This window comes from Electrona antarctica (genome assembly GCF_951216825.1).
Source record: "Electrona antarctica genome assembly, chromosome: 24".
NCBI lineage: Eukaryota > Metazoa > Chordata > Actinopteri > Myctophiformes > Myctophidae > Electrona > Electrona antarctica.
In genome coordinates, this window is record NC_136803.1 from 29,715,307 (window position 1) to 29,732,505 (window position 17,199).

A 17,199-nucleotide genomic window follows, 5' to 3' on the forward strand; every position below is an offset into this window, starting at 1 on the left:
ATATGGAATGAATTCTGTACTGGCCATATATGGAGCGTGTAAATAATAATCACTATTAAGGGTCCATAAAACATTTATTCAGCTCTTTTGAATGCATTAATTGCATACACTATTCGGCGATATTTTTTCTGCCTATTCGGGCCGAAACCGAAAAGGCCATTTTCTGCCGAATATTTTCTGCAGCCGAATATTCGGTGCATCACTAGTCAGATCAACATATGGACAGGTCAGCTGAGCTCCATATATGGAGATATATGGGTAGCAGTGTGGGCAGTGTCTTGAGTGTACAGGGTTTGATGAGGGCCCGCAGGTAGGGCCTGTTGAGGACTCTAGTTTTCGCTGGGCGTGGCTGCACTAATAACTTTGGGGCAGGCCCGTCTTGAGTTTAAATGGACAGGTATCAGTCAAAAGGGAGACATCGAAGAGGAAGGACGGGTGGGGTAGGATCAACATATGGAATGTCAGAACAGGTCAGCTCCATATATGGAGATCTAAGGGTTTGAGGTTTGAGGTCAGATGTAGAGTCGCTGGCCGGCTCCATATAAGCAGATCTAGGTGATGATCCAGTATTCTCCATGTATGGCTATCCAGGGTTTGATGAGGTCAGTGTCGTGATCTTCATATATGGAGACGGCCATGGGAGCGTGTCACGAGGCGTGACGGACTGACGGCCATATAAGGTGGCGTGACGTGTCACGAGGCGTAAAATAGCGCCCCTTTTCAGCACTGAAATGTCATAATGTCAACTTTTAGTTAGTGAGCCAACATTTTAAAATGACACGGATAACAAGGAATATTGAAAAGACTATATTGTTCTCCCCAATCCGCATACAACCTAATTTATTTCTCTTAAACACTTTTCATTGACGTATAGGTTAATAACCATGGGGTTGTGATGGAAAATGAAAGGAAAAACTGTTTTAAAAAAAAAGAATCCGCTGGCCATATACTGTCAACATGACTTCATCACGCGTGTCTTTGCCACACGCAAGAGGTTGAATCCCCTAGGCTCTCACACACACACACACACACACACACACACACACACACACACACACACACGATCCCTATTTGTCTCTCCCCCTTCCGTCCAGCTCACTCAACACTGGGCCTGTGTGTGTGTGTGTGTGTGTGTGTGTGTGTGTGTGTGTGTGTGTGTGTGTGTGTGTGTGTGTCAGATTTACACAATGTGCCTTTTAACGTTACAGGTGGTGATGGCTGAGCTGCATACTGTTTTCTGATCCGAGGGTTGATTTCAGCATTATATGGATTCATCTAACCTGCTCACTAACACAAGCTGAAACTGCAAAACAGACGCCAACCTTTTGGATTCATCTGCATAAGCATGACCTGGCTGATGTGCTAATATCCTACTGGCACGTGTAGGATCATAATTCATTTGACATTTATGTTCTATATTCCTATCAAATCAGGATGTAATTCTCTAGAATTCCAGATGAGCCACAGTAGGCTAAACACACGGACACACACATGATCACATGTATGATCAGGCGAACATTCTGGAAGAAGAAAAAGCTCACTACTAGTTTCAGGGGTAATCCAGACGAGGACGATTTCGGTGTTTCTCGGGCAAGTAATTAGCCGATCTGCCCTTTTTGTCACACGGAGACGGCGTTTTGGGGGCTAATTTTGAAGCTACCTTCCAGAGTGGAAAAGTTTGGAGACGCGACACGTTTTTCATCCAAAAAAATCTAATGAGTACAGTTGAAAGTGAAAAGAGTAGTCAAAGAAGAATGGAAGAGAGATTGGTTATACATACCTACCTACCATGGGACTGTTGTTCAGATATCGTAAATTATTATTCTATTCATTTACAAAATAATTTCCTGTTCCGGATCAAAAATCAAGAATGAATTGGTTTACAGAAAATAAGAAGATAAAAAAAGAAGTGGGTGATTTGGTTTTGTGCAATCTCCGTCGTTTTGTTGTGTTCCAAATCCAGACAAGGAGAGGAAGAAAAAGGAGGGAGGGCAGGGCGAGAGAGAGCAGGGAGAAAAATCATTAAATAAGCATGTCAAAATAAAGATATACTATATAATTCATTAATATATTATTATTGTTGTTCTTCTGGCCACAGGCTTCCTGTTGCCTACCACTGTTTTTAAGTGGATATGGAGTTCAGCTGTGACACATGCATGGGGCCTTCCAGACACCTGTGACTTTTTAAGCTAATTGCAATGCATCTTAATTAGCAGAGAACTGTAACAAGGCGTGGCAGCAGGGGGCACTGGGTTTGTTCAACGTTAACAGAGGGGGAATTACGATGATGAACTAAAAATGCCAACTCGGTATAGCCGGCCATGCCTGCAGACCTCTGGTTGGCTGTCTGGCATTTGACTGTCAGTGTTTCTCTCCGTCCATGTAATCCCCACCAAGGGCACGGCGAATAAATCAGTAGTAATAATGACGCTGACTGATCTACTGATGTAGCCTGGAGTAGAATGTGTGAGTCATGCTCATGTCCATCATTGACCTACCCCCTCTCCTCTCTCTCGCTCTCTCTCTCTCACTTTCTGTCTCTCTATCCGTCTGTGTGCGTGTGTGCGTGCGTGTGTGCGCGCTTGCTCTCTCCACCCCTACACTATCCCCATGTCTCTCCTCACTTTCTCCTTCTCTCTCTCTCCACACACACACTCTTTCTGAATCGGAATTATTTATTATTTCAGTCTGGAGTTACTTGCACATAAAATGTTTTTTGCGTCAGCGAGGTCACATGCATTCAGCGCACTGAATAGTATTTTACCATAATATTGCCATAAAGTCAGGGAAAGGATAAATATAGCACACTGGTATACAGAGTCTAATATGGGGAAATAAAATCGACAATGAATTATTGCACTGGTTTTATGTACACAGGAGGAACGGTGGCAACAACATAATAGTGGTAAGACCAGGGGTGTCTTTTTTTTTTTTTTTTTTTGTGGCTTTGCCTTTATGTTATATTTTTTTTATGGAGGGATAGACAGTAGGCTGACAGGAAATGGGGAGAGAGATGGGGGAGTGACATGCAGTAAAGGCCATCGGGATCGGGAGTCGAACCCGCGGCACATTGCCAGACTGGGTTACCAGCCAAGGTGCCTGGACCGCTGAGCCACGGCCCAGGCCACCAGGGGTGCATGTCTTTGACAGGCAAATGTTTCAGCAGAGAGCAGAGAGCAGAGAGGTGGAAAGTTCCTGCATTTCTCTCTGCGTCTTCGAAGGCTGAGGTGCATTTGGTTATAGTTCCCTTCAGGTGGCATGGACTCTTGCAAATTCCAAATGTTAAACATGCTGGACATAAAACGGTAACACCATGAATTACATTTTTATAGCGCGCTTTTCCAAGTGCTCAAAGCGCTTTACAATGGTCCATTCGTTCATACATTGGGAGGTGAAGCGGCAAACAGTCGACGCCAGCGTCCTCACTTCCCACATTCACACACCAACGGTGGCGAGCTCACACCGACCGACTCATTGGAGCCAATGTAGGGTTCAGTGTCTTGCCCAAGGACACTTTGACATGTGGACAGGAGGAGCCGGGATTCGAACCGCCGACCCAGGGATCATTGGACGACCTGCTCTACCTCCTGAGCCACAGCCGCCCCCATGAAAAGTAATGAGTAAAGTCCACACACTAGAGGAAATGCTCCCGATTAAATGCTACTGTATATGGCAGGATTTTGACCTAGCCTTGATGACCATGACGTCTTATGCATATATTAAAAATATAATTTAGATTCCATTTGTTGACCTGGCATCCTACAGTTTGTATAGTTTCCAATGTACAGATTTTTTCTGTATATTACTGTTTAGAGTAGACTGATGCTAGGTTTTTGGTTTACCTGCTATGATCGATTACTGTGTCTATGTGCATTTGATTTGTAGAGTATTTACCTGGTTTATTGTCGCTCTGGATTAAGCGTATCTGCTAAATGCCTGAATTGTAAATTGTATACGTGGCATCCCTATTTTTTGGAAAACAATGCCAAATATTCAAACATTTTCTATTTGTTTGAAATACAAGCTGGAGTTGGAAGCTGCTTTGTGGACACAAGAATAAGCCGTGGTTGGCCCTGAGCAGTGCCCTGCTGTGAATGTTTAACCATAAAATAAGAATTTTAGTTAAGATTTTGCACCAAAAAAAGGGGGGAAAAAGAAGCAGGCTTAGAGAAACCTTTTGTCTCTCATTTTTGCCCCTTTTTTGATCTTGGACAAATCCTATTCTCCTCAACTACATATAACATGCAAATTGTTCACCAAAGTCTTTCCAGTCACAGTGTGACTAGAAGAATAACATCATGGTTCAGTATAAACTCAGGGCAAGGCAGCTGACGTGTACAATACATACCGCTAACACTGCCTCAAGGTATGCAGTTCACTTGTTCTAATCCACAGTAATGAAGCTCACTTCATTCTTTTAGTCAAGTGGTGTAAGATTATAGTGGTAGTAGTAGTAGTAGTCATCAACTGGTGCAAACCATTGTGTGTTGTTTATAGACCAGCTCAAAGTAATTGCAGGGTGCGTTTTTAAAGTGTTAAATACACGTCCTTCACTGTTGTTATGATTTAGGTTGAGCAACTGAATGGCCTCTAGAAGTCTCCATCTAAACCTTGGGGTGGGGAAATAGGAAATATTATCAGAATAATGTCAAATCTGGGAATACATTTCTTACCAAGAATATCCTCATGCTTCCTTCTATGCATGAAGAGTCCAAGCTGCTTCTTTTCACCTGACAGGAGGGAGTTTCCCCGGCCGGACGTAGCTCGTGGAAGGAACACGTTATTCCGACCAGTTCCTTACCCCTCCATCAGGCGCCCCGGCTGGCCAGGGGGAGGTAGTTTAGAGACCAGGATTACTGCATGTTTTTTGTGAGGGTACCTATAGGGGACACGGGAGAACATGCAAACTCCACACAGAAAGGCCCTTTCGCCACCACCGCCCACAGCGCCCCCAGCGGGAATCGAACCCAGGACCTTCTAGCTGGGAGGCGATAGCGAATATACCCTTTTTAAATATAAATAGATGACAGACAGTAACAGTGACAAGTCAGGGTATAATTATGGCTTAAATTTAAACTGAATTTGTACATGAGAATCCAGAATCCAGACAGAATTTTAATACATTTTTGGGCCAAAAATGGCTCTTTTGATAATAAAGGTTGCCTATATACCCCTGTGCTAAACTGAGCAGCAGGGAAGGAGAGTGTGGAGCTGTGTGGTACGGGGCTGAAGTTGAGCCCTGCTTTGCCTCCCTGACCTCTGTGAGGTCTGAAGAATTCTCCACACTACCTTGAACTCCAAAGCTTCTTAAGAGAATGTGTGGCATGCACACCATTCCAGCTGCTTCGCGCGGACAGCCAAGTGCATCAGCGGATGAGCGGATGTATAATCTAATCTTCCCTCCATCTACGACGATGAACGCGGTGTCAGCAAAACTCATGGACCCCAACCATGGACTGTTTCAGTCAGGTGGTGCCAAATGGAAAGTGGCCCCAGCCGTAGCCACACAACACATCAAGGCCACTGGCAAATTGGCAATAGACCAAGACATTTTTCCTATATAGGTTAGAGCTATAGTCAAAGTAATCGGAAAGGTTCATTCATGTTTTGTGTAAAGCACTATGATTCGCCTTGTTGTCGAAATGTGCAAATAAATGTGTCTTTATGCCTTGTGGAGCCAGGTAGCACATATTTATGTCCCTTATTGACTTAATTTACTCCTTAATGACCTATACCGTCATTATCCTTGACAGAACCGTTATTTCGGCTGTTTGTTTCGCTGAAGTTGAATGGACCGCTTTGATCATGTCTGATTTTTTGAGGGGCGCCAGCCCCTCCTATACACAGGTTTAATGTTTGTCTGTAGTTCAATGTTTGTATTGTATAAACGCCATTGACAATAAAGGGAAGATTTACGTCATAATGTGCTTCATTACGTCATATTGTCTCTTTATTGTTAATGGCGTAACGCAATTGGCGTTTAATGTTTGTGTTGTTTTACATCTCCATTACATCACCTAATCAACATGAGTTAGACTTAATATATTAGCGCCCCTCACTTCACACGGGTGTGATTTGTATGTATTTATTTAGTTTTGTTTATTTCAAGACTGCCTGTTGTGAGCAGATTATGGTTGCAGGGGCAAGTTAATATATCATTATTTTACAAGGAGATCTGCCCTTTTATGTTTGGTCAAACAAGTTAACCAGTCATGGGGGACCTATATGGTATCTCTTCAATATAAAAGAGACATATACAATAGGCTGTAGGCTTGTAAAACCACAGCTCCTGCAGGGACATTAGTCCTATAAATGGATCAATTATGAGACCGTCATTTCCAAAAAGAAGAAATTGTTTGAATGATAATTTTGTCTAAAAGTGATAAATATCCAATGCTATACCAAGGATTATAACAACTGGGGAGAATAATATGCCTACATTGAGATTCATGAGATAGGCTATATTCAAATATATTTCATTCAAATGCCACTGTGCACACAGGCCTTAATAATCAGTGGAGCTGAAAAGCTGAGAGGCGTTTACGTTTCACTTCCAGTCCCGGAGGCTCGACTGGCATTGTCAAGAGACAGGCTTATAGAGCCACAATGTCACTGTTAGCTTCTATAGACAGTGTTGTTTTTGGCAGCACATTTCTGTTTTAGTTTCAGTCATTAGTCTCTTGAATAGTTTTCATTTAGTTTCAGTCACATTTTTAGTCAACTGGAATGCTTTGGTGTTAGTCGACTAAGTCTACAGTTGATTTAGTCGACTGAAATGTATTTTGGCGGGCCTTGATGCCGTCGTAATGGCTGTTTTGACACTTGCTGAAAATAGCAGATCTACAAGCTCACAACGTGTCGCGCTGCGACGCGTTGTGAGCTTGTAGATCTGCTATTTTCAGCATGCAACCAAGTGTAAAATGACTGGATCTCTTGTCCACTAGTCACTTACTAACATTTTAGTCTAGTTTTTATTTGTTGACGAAATTGTCAATATATTTAGTCTTAGTTTTAGTCATCATAGCTTAGTTTTCATTTAGTTTCCATTTAGTTTTCTGCACTTCTGCAGTGAAAAGGCCTAATTTTACACTCATTTTACAACGTGTCACGCTGCGACGCGTTGTGAGCTTGTAGATTTGCTATTGTCAGCATGCAACCAAATTGTAAAATGACTTATACTGGATATCTTGTCCACTAGTCCCTTCCTAACATTTTAGTCTAGTTTTTATTTGTTGACAAAATCTACAGTTTATTTAGTCATAGTTTTAGTCATCATGGCTTAGTTTTTATTTAGTCTTTAGGTCGTTTTTGTCAGTGAAAAAAGGTAGTCGTCAAACATTTTTCGTCGACGAAAACAACACTGCGTCGTATACTGTACATAATATACTAGGTTGAGAGGGGTGTCAGATGACAGTGAAGTGACAACTTTAAAGACCTTTTTTTAACAAAAATAATAATAAGTAAATAAAAATAACGAAAAAGACCATTCTTGCATCAAAAGTAATCATGCAGCAAACTATAAAAACATGGTCAAACATTGGCCAAATATAGTCAGGAAATAATATCAGAATAATGTCAAATCTGGGAATACATTTCTTACCAAGAATATCCTTCACCAATGTGTAAAGTAAAGGTGTCTACTAACTGTAACTAACACATCCCACATTGGTTTCTATTCAACCACCCTAGGGGAATTTTTGACAGCTGCTGAAAGTTGGGGTACCATCAACAACCAATATAAGGCAAAATCCTATTATAAATGCCCCACGTCTCTGCGTGCGTGTGTGTGTAATGCACGTAACTCGAGAACCGTTTCACCCACCGACTTCACATTCGACACACGCGTTCCACACCCCCACAGGGAGTGCAGTGCCCGGTATCGAGTCGGTCGGACCCACGGTTCTCCAGAACCACCACATCAGATGAGATGTGATGAGGTCAGCACATTTGGGCACATTTGGGCAAGTGGCCAAATTTAGCCCAAGTTTTTCGTGCAAAACTAATGCTTGGAATTTGGAAAGGGTTCAGAATCATGAAAACCCACTAGTTTGACACCCACGTGCTACTTAGAGTATAATGAAATTTAGAACATTTTGCTATATATTGGTTGTTGATGGTACCCCAACTTTAAGCAGCTGTCAAAAATTCACCCTTACCAACACATTGGTGAAAATTCTTCGTAAGAAATGAATTCCCAGATGTAATTGTATTCATATCCTCTGACTAAAGAAAGAAGAAGTATCTGCTATTTTCACAATATTTATCTGTGGAACCAAAAACTAATACCTCAACTCCTATATACATTTCCAAGTGAGCAGGTGTGTGTGTGTGTGTGTGTGTGTGTGTGTGTGTGTGTGTGTGTGTGTGTGTGTGTGTGTGTGTGTGTGTGTGTGTGTGTGCGCGCGCGCGTGCGTGTGAGTGATGCGTCACGACCAGCCCTCCCTCCCCGGCGCGCAGCGCAGCGCTCCATCCACATGCGCACCCATAGCAGCAGCACCGTCCGGGGGAAACACCACAGCTGTAGCCTGTTAGATTAGATTAGATGGAAGAAACTAAAAGAAAGGACGGGTGTGATTAATTGATCGTTTCTTTGTCTTTTCGCTTAAAAAAACAACCCCCATCACGATTCCCTCGCCAAGCGGCTCGACGGACTTGCTGTCGCCCGTGGACGTGCAGGGACAGGGTCCCCGTAGTGTCACGCGGAGGAGGAGGAGATTGTTGTTGGCTGTCGTGGCGGTTGGCATGTCGCTCTCCTCCGTGGTGCTGGCTCTGGCCATCGCCGTCCCCACTCTGCTCCTCCAGAGCTGGGCGGCGTCCTCGGCTCACCACTACGAGATGATGGGGACCTGTCGCATGGTCTGCGACCCGTACAGTCCCAACAACAAGGCGGGAGGAGTTGCGGGACCCACGGCGGTGCAGGTGACACAGGAGGTCAACGGGATCCTGCCGCCCGGCGCCGCCGCCACGACGACCAACATGGCGCACGGGACGCGCGGGGAACCGGGGCGGCCGGGTAAGCCCGGCCCCAGAGGTCCTCCGGGGGATCCCGGCCCCGCCGGGCCGAGAGGACCGCCCGGATACCCGGCGTTGGCGGGATCGGCGTCCGCCGGGAGCGCAAAGGAGGACGCGCCGGGGGGACATCATGGAGTGATGCTGAGGAACGCCTCGGCTCGTGGTGTCAAAATAGCGTTCTACGTAGGACTGAAGAACCCGCACGAGGGCTACGAGGTGCTGAAGTTTGACGACGTGATCACGAACCTGGGCGACCACTACGACTCGTCCACCGGCAAGTTCACGTGCCACGTCTCCGGGACCTACTTCTTCACGTACCACGTGCTGATGCGGGGAGGCGACGGCACGAGCATGTGGGCCGACCTGTGCAAAAACGGACAGGTAAAAAAAAAAAGTCAATCATTGTGTATACGTCCCGTGCGTGTGGGGTGCCATGATGCACCAACCTGTCCTCCGCGCTCATGTTAGGGTCGACTATTACGCACCAAACCACCTTGCGCTTGACTGCTGGTTTTAGGTTAACATGAGTTTCAAGACTATCATACATGTGTTTTTCTCACTTTTTACTCATACATGAAAAATGTCAACATCGATCAAAAATACATCTGATTCCAAGGCTATCAACCGGTGCCTTATTTTGTCCGAAAAACAGATTTCACTTTCAGTCTTCGACTCTTCGTCGTGCGGAATGAAGATTTGGAACTATATACCGTCTTTTATTCTGTTATAGGCACATGATGTGCACCTTCAAAAGATTGATCTGTGGATATGGATTACAATTCAGAGATGCAAAATATCATTTAAAAAAAATGTAAAAAGAAACCAGGAATGCCACCATAGCAGGCCTATCATTTGATTTAATTGAATGGAATGGAGTAAACACCTAGCTATCATGTAGCCTGTCGTATCGTGTCTGACATTTAACTTTTACTTATTTCTCTGACTTTTTACTTAAATCCTTTAAGTAAATCCGTTAGATCCTTTAACTGCTTGAACCCATGCAGCCTGTTCTCTGATGGGAGAGGGGGGGGGGGGGGGGGGGGATTTTCTAAATCTTGGAACATTTTGCATACATTTTCATTTATACAATTTAATACAAATATTTCCGTGGTCCCTGCATGACACAAAACGTTTTCAGATGCTAAATATCAATTTGGGGTCCTTGGCACAAAATAACTTTGAGAACTACTGCTCTATTCTATTCATTTTCGGTAAAGACCTTCATTTTTTTCTTCTTCTATGGTGAAGAAGACGTGGCGTAGAAGGGGGGGGAACGGTCCAAGTAGTCCTATACACAGTACAGCTGCTGAGCTGCAGGTCCACACATTTCCTCAAGCTGTCTTTGCTTTGTTTTCATGGCCAGTCCTCACTTATAGTTTTGGTATCTCATGTGCTGATGATTTTCAGATCAAGTGATCAGAAGATTTGAGTGTGGCCGGGCCGAACTAGCGGTCCGGGCACGCATACAGGCTGCTAATCCAGCCTGACAGTGTGTCGCAGCCTCGCAGGTTCGACTACAGATCAACTACGACCTTTGCTGTGTGTCAATCCCCATCTCTCTCCCCCATGTCCTATATGTCACCTACTGTGTAAAGTGTGTATACTATCCAACAAAGGAAGAAAAGCCCCAAAAATATCTTAAACAAAAAAGAAAAAGAAGAAAAAAAGAAAGAAGAAGATTCAAGTGAAACTGCATCATTGCACTGTGCTGTCCTTCCCTAATACATTTACTTAAAGGGACACTTCACCCTTTCCTGGGGGTCTAATGTGTGTAATATGTGGTTTTAGCAGTGAGCCCTGCAGTGTCTATGATGTCATTGGCTCACTTCTTCCTGGACTACATTCAAGGACTGTCTAAAGAGGACGAGACGCGAAGACCGTACGGGCGACGCCATGTTGCTCCATGGAAGGAAAGAAACATGCGCAGTTGAGACCAGGAAGTTGTACATGCACAAATTTGGGCATGTACTGCGCATGTTTCTTTCCTTCCATGGAGCAACATGGCGTCGCCCATACGGTCTTCGCGTCTCATCCTCTTTAGACAGTCCTTGGACTACATGTTGTCTCAGTAAGACAGCCCTCCCCCTATCCACAAGGAGGAGCAGTGCACCAAAGCATTATGGGAATTGTAGTCCAGGAAGGAAGTGAGCCCAGTGTCCATGACATTAGAGACACTGGGCTCACTGCTAAAATATCTAAAACCACATAAAGACCCCCCAGGAAAGTGTTCTAGATCTTCTAAACGTAATTAAAATATATTATTTTTGCAAAAAAGGGGCCCTTTAAGTACTGTACTTAAGTACAAATTTGAGGTATTTTTATTTTACTTGAGTATTTCCAATTTCCAATACTTTTACTTCTACTCCATTACATCTCAGGGCAGCAGTGGCTCAGTGTGGGAAAACCGTGAGGTTCCCATTTCGATCCAGGTACATATATTTGAAAACATTAGTTACTACTAATTACTTTGTACATTTTGATTATTATTACAAAACATACTCTAACCACTATCCATTTGAAAAATTTAAAACGAGACATTCTGCATAATGAGTACTTTTACTTTTGGTACTTTAACAGGTTCCGTTCATAGGACGTGTCCACAGTTCCACACGTCATAGGGAATCCAATCGACAGATGACTAGGACGTGTGTACACGTCCTAGCGCATCCTCAATGATATCAGGCGAGAGAATAATATTCAGATTTTTTTTATTTTTGAGTGAGCCTCTAAGGCCACTGTACGCTTCGCTCTTCAGTCATATTAGCTTCCCGTTCACTAGCCTGTTAGCGCGGCAGAAAGAATGCCTCGTATCTGCTCATCTAGAGTGCTCTCCGTGGTTTTGATCTGATGGGATATACTACGCGCTTCATTTCTGCTCCTCGTCCGCCTCTCGTTCAAAATATGAACGCTTTGGAGCTTTTAGCGATATAATAGAATCGAGAGCAAGGTAAGCTGGGGGGGGGGGGGGGGGGGGGGGCTTTCAGAGTAAAAGCGGACATGTCTTTCTGGCACCCCAGAGCTCCTATTTTGAAGGAATCCCGGGAATGATTGTGTTAAGTATAGGCCTACATGTTGAGGGCAATACTTTTGTACTTTTACTCATATCAAGTACATTTTGAATTCCGGACTTTTAGTATTTCTATATTGCAGTATTATTTACTATCGAAAAAAACATTCTAGTACCTTTTCCACCACTGTCCGTCCTCCCACCCCCCCCCCCCGCCCTGCAGGTGCGTGCCAGCGCCATCGCTCAGGACGCCGACCAGAACTACGACTACGCCAGCAACAGCGCCGTGCTGCATCTGGACACCGGAGACGAGATCTACGTCAAACTGGACGGAGGGAAAGCCCACGGCGGCAACAACAACAAGTACAGCACCTTCTCCGGATTCATTTTATACCCCGACTGAAAGAGTATATATATATATACACACCGTTATCAGTCGTTCTGAAACCTTTTCATGTCAAGTTTAATGTGTTTGGCCGGCCGCCGATATACCCACCTGAAAATAATTTGTGCCAGGGACCCCCATGCCATATTAAAAGATTTGTGTTCAAATGTTTGAAAAAAAAAAAAACACTATTTTGTTGTACTTTTTTTTCCCCCACTTCAAGATCGTTTGAAAATCACAATCTACAAGCTCACAACACGTCACATTATGATGCGTTGTGAACTTGTAGATCGGCAATTTTCAAATAGCCAAAATGTAGGTTTCCATTGATTCCGGGGGGTCCCCGGCCCGGACCCCACCTTGAGAACCATGCACTGTACTTCAGTTTCAGCATGGACAATGACAGCAGTGCTACTGAGTGCTGTACGCGGTTTCTCTTCTTTTTGGAGACCAATGCCATCGTTGACAGGTTTACTTTCCACTGTGTTGTTTTGTTCATCGAAAAGGTGCCAAGATTATTTTTATTTTTATTGAGACATAACCATTGGTTTGAAGTCATTTGCTATTAATGTGTGAATGGTAGCCAGAAATTACTTTCAATCAAGAGTTCCCAAATGTTTCCGTCCGTCCGCAATTCCCCAACATACTCCCATTTGAACCCTGACAAGCACTCGGAATTGTAGCCATTGCATTTAGTTTGACTCGGCTCCACAGATAAATATTGTGCCAAACTACAAGCTTACAATGCCTCGCAATTCCAATTACTGCAAAGTAATATTTGATAATTTGGTATTAAAAAAGGTCTTAAAAGTCATTACATTGTAACTTTAGAAATGTGCAGATACCCTGTATACACTTTCTAGGTTTGTTTACTGCAGAGTAGGAGAGCAGCGACACGCTTTGATCTCGCCGCAAAGCGAGTGCCTATGGGCTATAGTTCCAAACATTGCTCCTATGGCTGGAACTATCCCATTGAGATAGAATGAGCACTTCCGCATTCCATTGTTACAATGTCGCCACTCTCTTACTAGATTACTCTGGTTTACTGTTGAGTGAGAAAGCAATGTTGCACATCAAGTTAATCACCTGAGGACCCCCCAAAATAATTTGGGGACTCTCCTGACCCCCAGTTTTGAAACCACTGCTTCTTTAAAGAATAAACTGTACTGCTTTTCAGCAGAATGTGGATGGTATTGTTTTTAACATGATAAAAGTGGATAAAGGTCCAAAGCACAGACAGACTTAGATTATATTGTTGACAGACATAAACAATGAGAACACGTTAACGTCTTTCTTCAGACATTCGTAATGCATTGGAGTCTAGTAGGCCAATGTTCAACATGACTTAAAAGTTTCAAACGATTTACAAAAATGGGCTCAAAGTGTATTTACTTTTGAGACTTTGAATACACAGTTGGGAATGTACGCAAATGGTGCAATGAAATGACTTGTGCATAATTGTTTCCTTTTTCACAGAACCTGAGGAATTGAATTGATTAATTAGATTAATCTTATTGAAGGAGGCCTTGGAAGTGTGCTGTAGTGTGCCAAAGCTCTGGCCATATTCACACAGTGGCCATTTGGATCGTATGGCATACGTCATACACGCGTGATTATGAATCCCACCAACGTTCTAGGGTAGACCCGCCTCACCATGTGTCTGATTGGCTCCCGGGAAGGCATAGTTTTACTGAGGTTGGGCCGTTCGGGTTAGGTTTAGGGGGGTGCATACTTAGTTTAGACTAGTCATTGGTTAGACATGGGTTAAGGTTAGGTTTAGGTGTGCTGCCCCGTGGGAGGTTAGGTTTAGGGTGAGGGTTTGAGATAGGTTGTAGTTGTAAGACTAATGACTGGTCGCAAAAACGAGAACTGTCAATCACAACGACTACTGGCCAATCACAGCAGGGCTTTCCTAGAACTGCGGTGGGATAAATAATAACGCGTCATACACCCACCGAGCCCTGAGGGGACGCACTGTCAGGGCACACAGTCCAACATGTGAATAATGTTCAATGGACTTAACATTAAATCCAATAGATGTGAACAAAACTTTATTCATGTAGGGGTTATTTATTTTAATTGTTTGTGCCAGATTTTACAGCAATGCTCTGAAACAACAAACAAACGTGAAAGATATAAATGGATGTCTTGCTATATATTTTGTCCTAATATATATACAAATAAAAATTGTTTGAAAAAAAAAGAAGTCTGAGATTGATTGTACTTTTACTAAATGTATGAAGTAGTGGGACCACTATGTATAACCCAGAGTAAGAGTGGCGACACGCTTTGATCTCGCCGCAAAGTGGGTGCCTAGATTACAAACATTGAGATAGAATGAGCACTTCCGCATTCCACTGTTACTATGGACCATATGCAGACCGCGGCCATCTTACCATATTAAGTTAATGGCAAGGTGCTAACAAGGTGCAACTTCCCATTGGCAGCCCATTCATCCAAACACAAAAGTCCGATCTGATTGTATTACACAACGTCAAACTCACCAACATTGCAGCTGTAGCCTACGAAAAGCTTGAATTATCCTCTTTCTATCCTCAAAGTGTTCGTTTAATAAAAGTCCATGTTATGAGCTACTTTCTTTCCTTGCAGGTGATTCGTTTTCTAAGTGTTGCAGTTTGGAAGTGCTCGTTAGATATCACTGCCCTGCGTACCACCTGTTTTGAATTTGCACATAATGCAGGAGGCAGCAGGATTATTGCTCTACTGAAAACGAGTGCTTCCAAACAATGATGGCATGATGGCCGCGGTCTGCAAATGGTCAACACTAGTGTCGCCACTCTCATACTAGATTACTCTGGTATAACCAACCCTCAATACTGGTCAACTAATACTTAGTTGACCAGTGCCAGCTCTTGGTCCGCTCTTATCTCTTTGCCGAAAATAGCCGATCAAAAAACTCTAAACGGGGGCACGGTAGCACAGTTGGTAGTGCTGTCGCCTCACAGCTAGAAGGTCCTGGGTTCGATTCCCGCTCGGGACGCTATGGGTGCTGGCGGCGTGTTTCCTCCTCCACGTCATCAGTGCCCATAACCGAGGCGGGGTTGGCGAAAGGGCCTTTCTGTGTGGAGTTTGCATGTTCTCCCCATGTCCCCTAGGGTAGGTACCCTCACAAAAACATGCAGTAATCCTGGTCTCTAAACTGCCTCCCCCTGGCCAGCCGGGGCGCCTGATGGAGGGGAATGGAACTGGTTGGAATAACGTGTTCCTTCCACGCGCTACGTCCAACCAGGGAAACTCCCCCCTGTCAGGTGCAAAGGAGCAACTTGGACACTCAAGGCATGAAGGAAGCATGAGTTCAAGTCCGTTGCTCTCCCCATGTCCCCCATATATGGGGACTAGGTTGGCGGAGGGTGCGTAGAGCCCAGGATCACATTAGATAATTGACACAGGGGTGAAAAATGGGTTACAAAATCGTGGGATAAAAATTATAAAAACTCTAAACATATTGTGGCACATATTGTAAGCTTGTGGATCTGCTATTTTCCTGCAAATGTTACCCCAGAATATAGATGAGATGGGTGGGTTCAACTGGTTAATAGGACTAAAACCTTTCATACTGAACATCCCAGCACCGTATATATCATGTTATGTGTGAGATCATCTACTGACAGAATGAGTGCAGGTATATGATCTCTTTTACTCAACAACTTCAGTGAGGAGGAATGTTATCTGAAGGAGAGGAAAATAATTACAGATCCATTTCGATCAATTTGTACACTCTGAGTTACATTTGGAACGCAGTCAAGGACACTTTGGGTGTTTTGGCAGTAGCCTGGCTAAAGCCATACGCCAATCAGCCATTCAAATCACACTGCCGGCACGACAGTGTGATTTGAGTCTGGCTTATTAGCCAGGCTATTTTGGCAGTGCCTTACCCCTTATCCCTAAACTTCTTTGCATTTTTTTTTTTTTTACAATTGAAAAACATTTATGAATAGTTCAAATAGCCGATGTACAATCTCACAACGTCTCGATGTAGATCGGCTAGTTGAACAATTTTAAAATGGTGAAATAAATGGAAAAAAATGACTTGAGTTAAAAACGTTCGGTCTGAAAGATTCAAAGATTTGCGCCACATTTCCACGATTTTTCAAAAATAGCTGGTCTACAAGCTCGTGCATCTGCTATTTTTCAATAGCTAAAGTATAACATAATGCTTAAAACACCAAAAGGGGTTCCCGTCCTTAATGTGTTAAATTAGTATCAACGGTAACACCTGTGAAGGAAGTATAGGGAAGGGGCCCATGAAGTCATTTCCAAAATGGCGTATATGTGCATAGAGCCTATTTGAGGAAAAGTTGGAGACCCTGTGCTGTGGGTATAGGACGGTCCTTGTCCAAAGTGAAGTTAGGAGACCCTGTGCTGTGGGTATAGGACGGTCCTTGTCCAAAGTGAAGTTAGGAGACCCTGTGCTGTGGGTATAGGACGGTCCTTGTCCAAAGTGAAGTTAGGAGACCCTGTGCTGTGGGTATAGGACGGTCCTTGTCCAAAGTGAAGTTAGGAGACCCTGTGCTGTGGGTATAGGACGGTCCTTGTCCAAAGTGAAGTTAGGAGACCCTGTGCTGTGGGTATAGGACGGTCCTTGTCCAAAGTGAAGTTAGGAGACCCTGTGCTGTGGGTATAGGACGGTCCTTGTCCAAAGTGAAGTGCACCCTTAAGCCCTCATTAACATGACGGCTGTGTTGTCTTGTATTCCATTTGAATATACAAGTACCTGCACGGCAAACAGCTGTTTACACCCAACAGCTGTCAAATTAAAAGGCAATCACAGGGA

At 43.8% G+C, this 17,199-nt stretch overlaps 1 protein-coding gene across 1 annotated transcript; it reads left to right on the plus strand.

Annotated features, from left to right (window-relative positions):
• Nucleotides 1-8,620: 8,620 nt before the first annotated feature.
• LOC306917421 (complement C1q-like protein 2) lies at nt 8,621-13,236 on the plus strand. The gene is made up of 2 exons (XM_079495646.1): nt 8,621-9,393; nt 12,243-13,236. The coding sequence occupies exons 1-2, from the start codon at nt 8,743-8,745 to the stop codon at nt 12,420-12,422; spliced, it is 831 nt and encodes a 276-aa protein (XP_079351772.1). The 5' UTR covers nt 8,621-8,742; the 3' UTR covers nt 12,423-13,236.
• The last annotated feature ends 3,963 nt before the right edge of the window (nt 13,237-17,199 follow it).